The 15,632-nt window shown below is 31.5% G+C and overlaps 1 protein-coding gene across 5 annotated transcripts in view; it reads right to left on the reverse strand.

The window, feature by feature from the left end:
* The window catches only part of LOC143045649 (uncharacterized), a 39,456-nt gene that overhangs the window by 17,405 nt on the left and 6,419 nt on the right, over positions 1-15,632 (reverse strand). For 2 of the 5 annotated variants that reach the window (XM_076218288.1, XM_076218287.1), the window contains exons 5-12: positions 15,252-15,333; positions 13,715-13,880; positions 12,281-12,343; positions 10,712-11,718; positions 8,165-8,274; positions 6,568-6,725; positions 5,510-5,582; positions 2,450-2,680 (exon numbers count right to left, since the gene is read on the reverse strand). In XM_076218288.1, coding sequence (XP_076074403.1) covers positions 2,450-2,680; positions 5,510-5,582; positions 6,568-6,725; positions 8,165-8,274; positions 10,712-11,718; positions 12,281-12,343; positions 13,715-13,880; positions 15,252-15,333 — 1,890 coding nt within the window. The remainder of the gene's footprint in view (positions 1-2,449; positions 2,681-5,509; positions 5,583-6,567; positions 6,726-8,164; positions 8,275-10,711; positions 11,719-12,280; positions 12,344-13,714; positions 13,881-15,251; positions 15,334-15,632) is intronic. The other 3 variants (XM_076218292.1, XM_076218291.1, XM_076218290.1) reach the window with 3 other exon arrangements.

Here is a 15,632-nt window from a genome sequence, read left to right on the forward strand (position 1 = left end):
ACTTAAAATATTTTTTTTTGCCTTTAAGCAATTCACTATGCTGTTGAATATTAATCCTCTCAAAAAATGTTTGAAGAAATTTTCTTTTTATTTATGAAATCTGAAATGAGAAAAATTTACCCCCCCCCCCCTCCATTTTTTTTTCACATCCCCCTTTCCCTTTTTCTAAAACTGATCTCAATTCAAATTTCTAATGGAGTTTGCAACAATAACTACTCATTTAAATACATCATAAAATATTAAAATGTAAAATAAAGTGCTTGTTATCACTGAATGGTAAAGATTGTTTTAATTTATCAGTTGGTAGTAAAAGTGAATATACATTGTATATTGTATAAAACAATAATTTAAGTTGATTCAACTACTATTCTGGACAAAGAAAGATAACTCCAATTGAAAATTTCTTGCTATTGCACAATATTGTGCAATTAGATATTTCTTGCTATTGCGCAATACTGTGCAATTGAAAATATTTGCTATTGCACAATACTGTGAAATTGAAGATTTCTTGCTATTGCGCAATACTGTGCAATTGAAAATTTCTTGTTATTGCACAATACTGTGCAATTGAAGATTTCTTGTTATTGCTGAATACTGTGCAATTGAAAATTTCTTGCTATTGCACAGTACTTAATATAATAATTTTGGATCCTGATTTGAACCAACTTGAAAACTGGGCCCATATGACTTTAATGTAGACCAATTTGAAAATGGGACCAAAAATTAAGAATCTACATACACAGTAAGATTTGGCATATCAAAGAACCCCAATTATTCAATTTTTGATGAAATCAAACAAAGTTTAATTTTGGACCCGATTTGGACCAACTTGAAAATTGGGCCAATAATCAAAAATCTAAGTACATTTTTAGATTCAGCATATCAAAGAACCCTAAGGATTCAATTTTTGTTAAAATCAAACTAAGTTTAATTTTGGACCCTTTGGACCTTAATGTAGACCAATTTGAAAACGGGACCAAAAATTAAGAATCTACATACACAGTTAGATTCGGCAAATCAAAGAACCCCAATTATTCAATTTTTGATGAAATCAAACAAAGTTCAATTTTGGACCCTTTGGGCCCCTTATTCCTAAACTGTTGGGACCAAAACTCCCAAAATCAAACCCAACCTTCCTTTTATGGTCACAAACCTTGTGTTTAAAATTTCATAGATTTCTATATACTTATACTAAAGTTATGGTGCGAAAACCAAGAATTATGCTTATTTGGGCCCCTTTTTGGCCCCTTATTCCTAAACTGTTGGGACCTCAATTCCCAAAATCAATCCCAACCTTCCTTTTGTGGTCATAAACCTTGTGTTTTATTTTCATTGATTTCTATTCACTTATAATACTAAAATTATTGTGCGAAAACCAAGAATAATGCTTATTTGGGCCCTTTTTTGGCCCCTAATTCCTAAACTGTTGGAACCAAAACACCCAAAATCAATCCCAACCTTCCTTTTGTGGTCATAAACCTTGTGTCAAAATTTCATAGATTTCTATTTACTTAAACTAAAGTTATAGTGCGAAAACCAAGAAAATGCTTATTTGGGCCCTTTTTGGCCCCTAGTTCCTAAAATGTTGGGACCAAAACTCCCAAAATCAATCCCAACCTTCCTTTTATGGTCATAAACCTTGTGTTAAAATTTCATAGATTTCTATTCACTTTTACTAAAGTTAGAGTGCGAAAACTAAAAGTATTCGGACGACGATGCAAGACGACAACGCAGACGACGACGCCAACGTGATAGCAATATACGACGAAAAATTAAAATTTTTGCGGTCTTATAAAAATGCTTGTTTTTGGCCCCTTTTTGGCCCTTTATTCATAGACTGTTTGCCTCATAACCCACAAAATATATCCCAACCTTCTACTTATGGTATTAAACATTGTGGTACAATTTCAGAACAATTGAAATACTTATACACAACTGTTTGTACTGACACTAGATAAATGCTTGTTTTGGGCTCTTTGAGTCCCTAATTCCCAAACCTTAGGGACCATAACTCCCATAATCAATCCCAGGCTTCCTTATGTGGTTATAAACATTGTGTTAAAATTTTATTGATTTCTATTCACTTATACTAAAGTTGTTATCCGGAAACCATCTGTCTTACGACGATGACGACGATGTGATACCAATATACGACCGCAATTTTTTTGCGGTCATATAAAAAGCTACTATTATTCAACACAGAAATAAGATTAAACATTTTGGCACACCCAGAAGTTCCTTTTTACATGTTGTTCCTTTTAATAAAAGAGTTGTTCATATCCCATCTGATCCAGTTTATTTTAACAGATATCATTAATTTGAAAATATTGTAGCTTCAAAGCATCTATATCATAAAAAATAACTTGATTTTTTTCAATAAAAGATAGAGAAATTAATGATGGTCAGAATGGGTCATTATTTTTTTATTCAATAAAATGATTGATCTCACCTTGGAAAAGTATCCAATAAGATGACATCCAAACTCATCATTTGTGGTCACCACATAGAATAAGAATGGTTCAACATCATAATATAAAGTTTTGTGATCTAAGAATAATTTAGCAAGAAGGCACAAGTTTTGACAGTAAATTTTACTGGAGTTTCCATCCACTTCAAACACTGATAATTCATCTTTCCTGTATATTTCATTTGCTGGTGGATGATTCAGTCCACATTTTTCCTGAAAACAAAACATAATATAGGATTATAAAATCGTAAACTAATATATTCAATCTTATCTTTTAAAACTTTAAACAGACTGACATCTTAAAATATAATTCATATATATTTCATCTAAAGCAGTGTTTTTCACATTTCAGATTTTTCATAAAAAACAACTTTTGTATATCAAATTTAACACAATAAAATCTTTTACTGTGACAGGTTTGCAAGCAACGAGAGCATGAGAAACTGGATATGAAAATAGCCAAAAAAGTTTTCAGCAATTTTGACCAAATTATTATTTCTCAGAACAGTTTTACAAATTTTCTTAAAAAGTGGTGCTGGTTTTTTAGGAGGTTTGTGTGGGAGGGGATTGTCAGTTTGCTAATTCATTGACTTATACACCACAATGTGATATATCATTTCATTCATATATCAAAAGAATTGGACATGTATTCAGTATCACTTTCAAATATAGTTCAAACCATTCTACCTGTTATGTAAGCAGGCATACAAATGTCAGGTGTGGTAGTGTTATGAAAACTCAATTATTGTGTTATTTAAGGTGGTACCAAACACTACAGGGAGATAACTCTGTAAAGTCAGCTCAACGTTTTAATTAAGTTGTGTTGTAAAAGAAATATTAAGCTTCTCAATGATCAAAATTGGTGTTTGTCAAACTGCTATATAACCAGTGTAATTTTTCTGACAAAACGGTTGGTTCAAAATTTTTGAAATTTTTATATTTTTGTTAACCCTTTCAACGCTACACAAAAAAATAGAAAAATTGCTGCTGCTGCTGCATTTTTTTTGTGTTCATTCATTAGAACAGTATATTCCTTTTCAAACTGCTGTATCTTTTTTATTATAAGAGATACAGAGAAAGTTATTGCATGAAAAATGCTCAGGAGAGTATGAACTGTAATGTTGGGCAGTTATTTCAGTAAAATTTTTATCAGGTTACCTGCATTTTCAGGTAATTAACAGGTAAAAGGTGTAATTTATTACATTTGTGTTGAATTTGGAACAAGAGTGCACACGCTAAAATGTCTCACCTTCTATACTAATCATTGATATTATGTTGATAGTCCTAAGTATAAAGCTAAGCTTTATTACAACTGTCACATAAACTTAACATTAACCAAGATAACTAAACAAAGACCAATGAACCTTGAAAAAGAGGTCCAGGTCAGATGAACCATGCCAGGCAGACAGGTACAGCTAACAATGCTTCTATACAACATATATAGTTGACACATTACTTATAGTTTAAGAAAAATAGACCAAAACACAAAAACTTAACACTGTGCAATGAACTGTGAAAATGAGGTCACGGTTAAATAAAACCTGCTCGACTGACATAAAGATCATAAAATATTTCCATACACCAAATATAGTTGACCTATGGCATATAGCATTAGATAAAAAGATCAAAACTCAAAAACTTAACTTTGACCACTGAACCATGAAAATGAGGTCAAGGTCACATGACATCTGCCCGCTAGACATGTACACTTAACAATCAGTCCATACAACAAATATAGTAGACCTATTGCATATGGTATGAGAAAAACAGACCAAAACACAAAAATTTAACTATAACCACTGAACCATGAAAATGAGGTCAAGGTCAGATGACACCTGCCAGTTGGACATGTACACCTTACAGTCCTTCCATACACCGAATATACTAGCCCTATTGCTTATAGTATCTGAAATATGGACTTGACCACCAAAACTTAACCTTGTTCACTGATCCATGAAATGAGGTCGAGGTCAAGTGAAAACTGTCTGACAGACACGAGGACCTTGCAAGGTACGCACATATCAAATATAGTTATCCTATTACTTATAATAAGAGAGAATTCAACATTACAAAAAATTTGAACTTTTTTTTCAAGTGGTCACTGAACCATGAAAATGAGGTCAAGGACATTGGACATGTGACTGACGGAAACTTCGTAACATGAAGCATCTATATACAAAGTATGAAGCATCCAGGTCTTCCACCTTCTAAAATATAAAGCTTTTAAGAAGTGAGCTAACGCCGCCGCCGCCGCCGCCGCCGCCGGATCACTATCCCTATGTCGAGCTTTCTGCAACAAAAGTTGCAGGCTCGACAATAAAACTACTTTTAGTCATCTATTTTGTTGTTTTATCTGCCATATTATAAAAAAGACACCAGTTGCTCGATTCCGTAGCGTATTGCATCATACACAACGTATTATGTAATCGTGGCACAAATAAGTGGCTCCGTCCTCAAAATTTTCAGTCAACATCCGTTTTCCCCCCCTTTTTCTACGTCTCGTAATGATCGATCAAAAAATATTTCCAACACGAATTGAATGTAATAAACACATTGAGATAACAAGAAACCTTTTAACTTATCCTTGTTGTCATTTCCCCATAGAAATGCCGAAATATTTCCATATTTACAGCTTCGTTTCCGATTTCCGCCATTTGCATTTGTCAAAATATTTGTTTTTATTCTCCTTCAATTTTCCTTCTACTGCATGATTTTACAATAAAAATTGACGGGATTTCAAGCGCAAATGACTCCTTGTATATCCTCGATTCATACAAGGAAAAATTAGAGAGGACCCAAATGAAAAGCGAATGGTTTAAGAGTCCTTATAAAAAATCCGTTGTCATCGCGGCATATGCCGCGAATAGCAGTGGCAGATGGCGTATGTCATCGCGGCATATGCCGTGTATAGTGTTGAAAGGATTAAAGGGTCAATGTAAATAATTTGTCAAAATTTTATGAAAATTAAACGAGCCAAATTAATTTTGGTGAAAGTGTTGGGTACCACCTTAAATGAATTTTTAATAACAATCTAGTACTTACCATATGCCTGGATAACATTTTCCTGCTTTTAACAAATCTAAGACAAAATTCACAAATGTACAACTTTGGTAATCTGCAAAACAATGTTAAAATGTTCATATCTTAATTGTGGAAAAGAAAAAAATTGTCATTAGATATTTGCAAACATTAGTAAATGAGTGTAAAATTTAAAACTGTATCACTGTACATCAAACTAAAACTAGAGGCTTCCTTGAACTTAAATATCTCAACTCATACAACTTAACAACATCACAATTATAAGACACAGTGACTGATGGATGGATGTTTCATGTCCAGTGGCAAATTAATATACATATTCATGAGGAGAACATGCTAATGTAGTATGAATATTAACCCTGCTTTGTACTAGACTGACTCACTGAGCTGAATGTTCACAAAGTAACAGTCACCAGGAACACTTGTCACTTTACCCAGACATAATATTCCGACTCTGAACTGATGAGTCTTTGCTAAACTGCAGTAAGAGAACAGAAACCAACTTTGGAACGTATGGACGAACGTACAGATGACCAAGGGTAAAACTTAATGCCCCTCCACTACAACGGGACATTAAATAAATGACGCACAACACAAGAACTGCAAAATGAACACCACCCAAATTCAAGTTCCAAATGTGTTTGTTGGTAAGCAGTGTATAAATTTCAGAACATGTTGAATGTGGTAAAGTAATGTTAGAGAATGGAAACAGCAAATTCTGCCTTTTTTAGTTATGACAGAACTGTAATAAGAATTGTATAAGTTTCCTAACATTTGCTATAGAAAAGGTTAAGAGAATTGAAACCAATTTTGGATGTACAGATGTATTGACAGATGAGATTAAGCATAAAGCCCCTAACATGATGTATAACTACCAATAACAAATAACAGTTCAGCCCCTAACATGATGTATAACTACCAATAACAAATAACACTTCATCAATTGCTTTGAGTTCCAGCCACTGAAGCTTTACAGTATGTGTAACAAATACATCACATCACCATTATACTGATGTCCAAGTCTTATCATCTGTGACATTCTACTTACATTAAATACTTACCTAGCATATTCCTGGGGATAGGGTGAGGAATACCAGGTTTGAATTTCATATTTTCCAAACTCTATGCATGGTGGAAATCTGGACTGAGAGGGTGTAGGGGAACACTCCTCCAACATTGGACTACAGTTTTTAGAGGCATCCTGCAAATCAAAAGTGAACTGTAACCCAAAAAATTTGGGGATTAATAAAGGTGTTTACACTAGGCTACATAACAAAAAATAAAACATGCAATAAGAAATGATCATAACCAAAAACAGTGTTTCATCTCCTTTTTGTGTATGTATTTAAAATAAAACATTTCTCCTTTTCTTTTCCTGATGCCATTTAATTTATTTGGACATCTTGCTTAACTATTAAAATGGTCAAATTGTGGAGAATCTCCTTCCTTAATCATTGAAATCTACCATTTTGAATTAACCATAGTATTTTAATTTCTGATATTCTGTTACTCCGAAGTAAAACATTTCTATGCCAATTTTGAGTTCTTTCGTTCACTTTGAAATTATTGACATCTATCTCATATAGAATTTCTATCAGAAATCAGAAAGTTTATCTAGAATGTATTTATCAAACTTTTTTCGAGGAACTGTTCACAAAACAGTTTAAACACAAAAACAAGATGAAACATTAAAATGAAAGGTTGAAACAATGAAAGCTGAGTTGCAACATACACAACAGCTAGGAGTCTGATTTCATTCCTTTTGCAAACAAGCTTTTTTACATGCAAAACTGATATACCACTTTTTAAAAGATGGAGATAAGCATAGCTGTAGGAACTGATTGCCAAAGAAATATGATAAAGCAAGCTTGCCATTTATTCTCCAATAATAAAAAGACACCCAAATTCTACATAAATACTAAATAATAAACAATATAAATGTTATCTGATGTGGATTTTGCAACTCAAAGAGACAACTCCACCTTTTTCTATTATTTTTTCTAACCAAGTATATACATGTACATGGCCTTAATTCAAATGATTTTTGTACTGTATTTTATTTATTCAAGAACTTTTGAATTCAAACATTTAATAATCTCTTTTTGTGTAAGTATTTTGCTTTTTTTCAAAAGATACTTCTACTTATGATATTATCAAATTTGTATGAATTCTGGTAAATAAAATATATATTGCATTCAAGTTCTAAGTAAAATAACAAACACGTCTAAATTAAGGCTAGAATCAGTCACAAAAATGTATTTCATCTACATCATGACTACATTCTAAATGTGTAAATTGAATTTAAACAAAAATGATATATATCTGTCATAGAAGGTTTACCCCATGAAGTGAATGATTTTTGTATGATCTGGTGGAGTTGCCTTTAATACTGATCACTAAGGTAAAAAGAAAATAATATTTATCTATAACATATATATTCTTTAAAAATCTAACTCAATAAACATGTATACATATACATTTAAAACAAAGATGCTTCTCAATTTTTTCATGCAATGAAAACAATAAAATGAACTTGATTCATTTATGTGACTAAAGATGAAAAAATTCCATTGAACCGCATTGGCAGCAATTTTCTTGACTTTTCAAACCATGAAGGTTGACGTCATCATGTTTGCATCACACATCATAAATACAAACCTGCTTTAAAACTTCCTGAGCCTTTTCCTGTGCCTGCTTAAACAAATCCTTGTCAGTATCTGTAACATTTGGTGGATGCTCTTTTGGTGGTTTTGGAGGAGGAGGGCTTTCTGAAAGTCAACAAAAGTTGCTGCTTGAGTCTTTAGATCAATAAATAAACTACTCATCATATCAAGTAAAATTCAACAGTATTGAAAATGTATTGAAAGGGTCCAACAGTTCATCTTCACAACTAAATAATATGATACATGGGAAAATGACATCACAAAACATTGAAATTAGCATATAGAATGTAAAACCTTCTTTTAATCATCAGAATAAAAGGATAAACAAAGCATAGCATCTGAACTAGTCTTAAAGTAAACTTGGTATACCTGGCTAATTCAAGCTTACTTGCCAATAATGATACAATGAATTTGCTGAGATCTATTATCTTGAACTTGCTTTAGAACTAAATATCCTTTTACCAAACAATTTTGCTATATATTCTCAATCTTTATTAGCATTGGTTTTAATATGGTCTGATTCTAAGAAGACTTGATCGAATAAACCATACAGATTAGCAAAATTTTCTGTTGATAAATCAGTTCTACTTTGAACTTTATAAAATAATTCCAATGTCAACATTAAAACTTCTCTGGTAGAGGTATATTGAAAGAAAATGTACCTCAACCAAGATTCATTACCAGAATATTTTGATAACATCTCAATTTTTATCTTGAAAATTAGTTAAAACATGTATGGTTTATGTTCAAGAATAAATAAAATATTCAGTTGCTGATTCATATAGTATGATGATAGTCTAACTGTCTTGGTTAAAACTCTTATAAACATTAACAAAATACCATACTGTTATTCATTGATGAAACAGCGCCCTTTCGTAGTTTTCTCTGCATCCTTTGATATCAGTTCCTACTTTAATTGAGACTCCCGTCTCATGTACAAAATTATAATCCTGATGAGTTTATCTGGAAGTTGCTTCATTAGAGATCATACCTCATTATTTTTACATCAAAGAAAAGACCAAGAAACAAAGTTCAACATAAATATTTCTTACTTTTAATGGACAGAGAGAAAACTTCTGAATAATATAGTGTAACCTAATGTTAGTTTGTATCTTAACTCTTGACTGCTGTACATGTAGAGTGTCTTCATTATTTTATATACAATTTAAAACTCAAAATACATTTAATTTTTAAACCAAATATATGAAAAAAACAAATCTGAAGAAATTTGCAGTGATATTTTTTTCTCTAGTACATTGACATGGTAGACCAGGAGTATATGTAGTTATTACAAAAGATTTAGAGATGTACATATTCATAATATATATGGATCATATTAAGATAAATTCATGGTATACAGCCATCTTGGATTGTACAATCACAGTACAAAATCGGTCTAGTTATTTGCCTAAATCTGCAAATTTGGAGACAGATTTGCAATTAAATGGTTAGACTTTTTTTTCTATATTAAAAAAACTTGTTAATTAATGTTATTGTACAAAATATTTTAACAAATATCATTTTTTTTTGGTTTTAAAATCATTTTTTTCAAATGTGCCATTTAAGGGGAGATAACTCTTTTAGTACAAAATTTATACTGGGCTAATAAGGAAATTTTTTATTTTTACTTGTAGCAAGAAAACAAGTTCGGTGACACCATGTTTTCTTTTTATTTTCTTAAAACATATTATGAAACCTATCTTCTCACAATTTATTTCAAAATTCCATTTCATAGAATTTTTTTCTATGGACACTAATGTGTTTTTTCATGAACAAACTAACCAAATTTTGGCAACTTTCAACGACTCATAGCTTGAAAAATAGCATGGTGACTCATACTTTTTATTAGATTTTTGAAAAGAGCGTAGTAAAATCTTCATTTTGGCAAATTATAAAAAAATTCTGTCTCAAAAAATATATACGTATGATCTACCTTAAATGTTCTATTATAACTTTTTAAATGTATGGAGACATGACACTTGTTTCGTTATTGTTAGTTTGAACACTATCAATGTATATGTTAATGTAAATTAATGTTATAAATCAACAACTGAGTACTAATAATGATAACAAATAAATTCTACTCTAAAAAACATACAAAATAAGAAAGCTTCAAGTATCTAGATACCTTCCTACAGAATTTGAAGTGAAAATGTTCAAAAAATGAAGGTTTTCAATGAAAAAAAAATATAGACACCTTTACAAATGCAGTCCCTTCTTATTTTGTGTGCTTGTAAACAACTGAACATGCAGATAATACTACCAAACATACTAACAAACTACAATAACATGCGAAAGGATCAAAATCCAAAACATGCTGATTGAAACTTACTGAATCTTAACATGATTGCTTGCAACAAAGAGAGAAATGACAACAAGAGCAAAAATGCTCTGCAGTAAGAGAGGTTGGGGTACCTTTGAACCATTTGCCAAACAATACACACATGCATATACTACATTCCTTTATCTTTTACAGCATGCACCAGCGACTACATAAGTGATGCAGTTATGTGATGGCAAGAAAAGCAGCATTGATTCTTACCGTGGCAATGCTCATTGCTGGCAACAGAAGAACTACCACGACCTCGTCCCCTTCCACGACCACGTCCCCTACCGGGTGAAGGTTTGTCAAGTTGAGATATTCTTTTTAACATGGAAAAGTCGTCCGACTCATCCAAGAATGCTTTCCTATTAATGCCACTGCCAAATGGTCTACCTCTACCAAATGGTCTACCTCTACTGCCGAATGGTCTACCTCTACTGCCGAATGGTCTACCTCTACCAAAGGGTCTACCTCTACCAAAGGGTCTTCCTCTACCAAATGGTCTTCCGCGTCCTGGTCCAGGAGGACGTCCAAATCCTCTCCCTCTTCCAAATATTGTTGTTCCACTAAGAAGTGTTCCAAATCCTCTACCTCGTCCTCTTCCCCTTCCTCTGCCTCTTGTTAATGACCTTCCATGCCCTCTTTTAACAATAGTTGTAAAGTCAATGGAATCGTCATTTAAACTCTCCCTGTCAGATGAACTATCCCTACTTTCCAATATTGAACTATGGAATTGAGGATTAAAGTCAGTTTTTTTTGTGAATGTTCTTGGGAAGTGGTTTGTGATGGCATTACCAAACTTATTTTTCTTAACACAATGTTTGTTGGCTTGCACAAGTTTAGATCTTTTCAGCAGCCGACTAGCAGCTTGCTGTGATTTTGAATGCTTGTTTTTGACTGGAATGGAAGGAAAGTCTGCAATTGCAGCATTTAATGAAACACGGGACGTACGTTTGTTTGATGGAGTAAAAAATTGTGTTAAACCATCAACAAGACCTTTTGGTTTGCTAATGGCAAAAAATGGGTCAAAGGTGTCCCCAACTTCTCCATTTTCACTCCCTGTATCACTGGAGTAATCAAATGGTTTCTTTATCTCTTTTTTTGAATTACCCCTATCCTCCTCAAACTCTGAATCAGAATCATATTGTCCATTGTTGGCAGTGTATTTCTTTTCAAGTTTATATCTTTTCCTCTGTTCAGGTGTGACTAAAGGACAAAACAGCTTCCTACAATGTAAATTATATGTTATGTAAACTTTCTTACACTGTTCATGTCAGTCGATAATTGTAATCTTGCTATAAACAACATTTATTATTACAGAAATTAAAAAAAATACATAAGGGAACAGAGCTTTAATGTCCACTGTGTTGAAATAACTTCAAGAAGTAATTCGCAAACAATTTTTTGTTGTTGTTTTGTAATTTTTTTTATCAATATCTTTAATGAAATTAGTATTAAGATTGCTTTTCAAATGCAATAATCCATATGATAAATATTTTAAAATAACTATCTAAAACTGGTTATATCAGTAATTATTTTCTCATGTGTTTGAGACATTGCTTTTCTATATATGGTAAAATTCTGGCAAGATTTGTACCGGCAAGAACGCTTACAATTCAATCTTCCATATAATTAATAATTAATAATATTTATAAATAATAAAAGGGGAACAGCTCAACAAGACTACAAAATAAAGTGTCTAGATCTTACATATAAAACAAAAATGACTTAAAAAATGTTTAAAAAAAAACAGACAGGAAAAATAAATGTAGCGAGTAGACAACTTACGACCGATGAACATTTGATTTTCCATTTACATTCCCTGTACTATCACAACCTGGTGTTGGACATCTACAATACAAAAATCAATAATAAATAGGTCATATAATTATTACAATGTCAGGTGGCCATAGTGTTCGCTTATTTTAATAAGGAGTGCACTTCTTATGAAAATAAATGCATATTCACTTATATCTAGTCATATGTAGATAATAGATGTCTACCAATTTAGTATAATTCTTATATAATTTACATATTAGGAAATACGTTGATATGATTGGTCGAGAGGACTTCGAGTAGTTGATCTGGACGTTGTTTATTTTTCGATAGACGACCTTGACCAAACTTCTTTTCGTAACCAATGTAAACAAGATGGCGGCGATAATAACACTGATGTTAACAAAATTCATTTTCACTGTACGATAATCGTTAAATTGATTAATAAACACAAAACATTTGTTTGGATGATAATAAGAGTTTTTGTAATTTATTTTTCATCAGGTAGGACATTTCATGGAGTTCATATTTTTGTGTTAACTAACAAGTCTATTTATGCGCCAGGCCTATTCAATGACTCAAATATACAATTAACGTGTGATAGAGGCAACAAGTAGGGAAAATATATTCCTTATCTCCAATTTTAAAGAATCATAAAGATTAAACGCCTTTTTAAAGGAATTTATTGGTATATAAACTGGACCAAGTCACTCACAAACATATTAATCCTATAATAAACAACAATTTGTTAGCACTAAAAAATTCTCTTGCTCATCAAAAAAAATGTATGAAATGGAGATATACAATGGCATTATATAAAACATATTCTAGAAAATAAATTTTGTCTAATGAAATCAAATCTCTGGTTAAGACGTTAAAGACATCCTTGTAGATTTCGAAAAAGAGCAGGCTAATGTGGCTACAAGGCAGCACTCGCACCTGCAAAGTGGAAAGGGATTAATATAAATAAATATGTTTATACAAACTAAGAAGAGGTATACATGATGCCAATCTCTTTAGTGGAAGCTATAAAATGTGATATATAGGATGAGCATTATTTCATGTTTGTTACATTTTTGTGAACTTGTAAAACAGTTTTAAGTTGTTGTAGTGAATTTACCTTCAAAGTGCTTAATTAAGAAATTTTTATTTCAGGTCTAATTTTCTTTACAAAAGTAGCTTTTAATTACCCTCCACTGAAAACAATGTTATCAAACATCTAAGGGGCTTTTAACTGCCTGGGGCAGGACTTTTGCTATACTCCAATTTTTTAATATTTAACATAAATATCAAACGATTGTACATTTTTATTTGTACGGTAAAAAAAATTGCACCACAATAAAATATTTCACACAACGTTGTGCAAAGAATTTTTTTAAATTAAAGATTAGAATGCAAATTCCATATATTATTTACAGTTACCTGAATGATAATAACATTACATACTTTATCAAATCATGTTTCTTCTGTGAAAAAAACTTCTTAGCTGGTCTTTTTAATTTGATTTTTTCCTTGTTTCTGTACTTTTCTTTCAATCTGGTCACCATCTCTAAATATTTCTTTCCTTTTTTATTTCCCCGGTTTGGGTCACAAATATTGCACTTCCATTTGCCTACAAATAAAAAAAATTCAATACAAAAATTTTGTCACAGCAGGCATCTTCATTATTATTTTCAACTTGTCTGAACTCTTTACTCACTTGTTCGAATTCATAATTGAAAATCTTACATATTGATGATATGCACTAATAACATGTGAGCTTTGATTACCTGAAGGGAGCATTTTGTTATGTTATATGAATTTGTTTGTAAATAATTAAAGAATACCACATCAAAATTCATTTTATTATTTCAGACTGAAAGATTATTTGCAAGACTGAGTTTTCTGACTCAATGCCACTATCATGTGTCCATCATTAAATCATCTATAATCACTTCCCAAATCACTAGGTTCTCCTATGGACCTATTAATTCTGTAGTAGTGGTATAGGCTAAACTAAGAATGTAAATACACCTGGCCACTTTGTATATAATAAAACCTTTTTAATTTGTTGATGGTGGCAAAACAAGCATTTCTAATTTTATTTTGAATTTTACAGACATTGATACATGATCATGTAGTACATAAAAAATTTCACCGAGAAAATCTGCCTATTTAAATTATATTTAAAATTTATTTTAAAATATACAGATCTAATTAAATAAAACCTCTTTTGATATATTGTTATGCATAAAAGCAAAATCAAATGAGAAATAATTTAATTTAAAATTTTAAAGTTTAGGTAAAACTCCATATTGAAGTGCTCCTAATTCAAGGAGGCCTATACTAAGAAGAAGCATTTACATTGGTTTCTTTCCCCTTTACTTACATTCCCCTCGTCAGCTGCTGCCAGCATGTTTAAATATGTTCATTCAATGAATATTTATTTCATTTTGTATGATCAATAAAACAATCATTCAATTTTTGGGGAATGTATAAGTTTTGAATTTGATCTATTACACATCTGACATCGATTCTCAGGCAAGTAGTATGGTTAATCTACTTGCCCGACGCCAGTGTCCACTTGTCCGAGACAATCGAACAAACAGTAATGTCATGCCCCACAACACTTTTATAAATATTGATGAGGTTTAATATATATTCCAATGTTACATATAGCCATCATTTCATATTAATCACATACAATGTACGTACCAACTTAATATTCAATAGATTTAAAGATTCAAGGATATTTCGTGCACTTGAAATATTATTCATATTCAATCATATTTCAACCATTTTCGTTAACTAATTGTATAAGCTGTCAAAAGCAATAATTTCATTGGCAGAAGTGTCAACTTTAAGTGAGTCTGTCAAACAAGAATATTTTTTTTTTAATTAATGAGTGGACTGATTTCAAAGTAGCTTGAATGTTATTTTTACCTTAGCTACTCCAAAATATTCATATTCAAAGAATATTTTATTGTTCATTTCTCATATTTACCTTTAGGGGCTTTAGTAAGAGGTGGATCACAACATTCCATATGGAAGCCTCTGTCACAGGTATCACAAAATAACATGTTATCCTGCAAAGAAAGGTAAATGTCAATCTGTAAACAGATAAACAAATATATCATTTAATTAATACTAAATTTGATCATCAATACAAGGACATCATTCATGCAGACATCTTATGCGTTCAGGGTTTTCACATCCAATATTTTATGGTATACATTGTACTTCACAAAGCATAAAAATGTCAGCTTTCACCTCAAAAACTAACCTAACCTTTTAACAGACTTATTGGGAAAGGATATAGTTATGATACTGTTGTTAAGTCATTAAGGAAAAATTGCATATTTTGGCATTAATATTGATTCACTCA

This window comes from Mytilus galloprovincialis, chromosome 9, assembly GCF_965363235.1.
Source record: "Mytilus galloprovincialis chromosome 9, xbMytGall1.hap1.1, whole genome shotgun sequence".
In the NCBI taxonomy this organism is placed as follows: domain Eukaryota; kingdom Metazoa; phylum Mollusca; class Bivalvia; order Mytilida; family Mytilidae; genus Mytilus; species Mytilus galloprovincialis.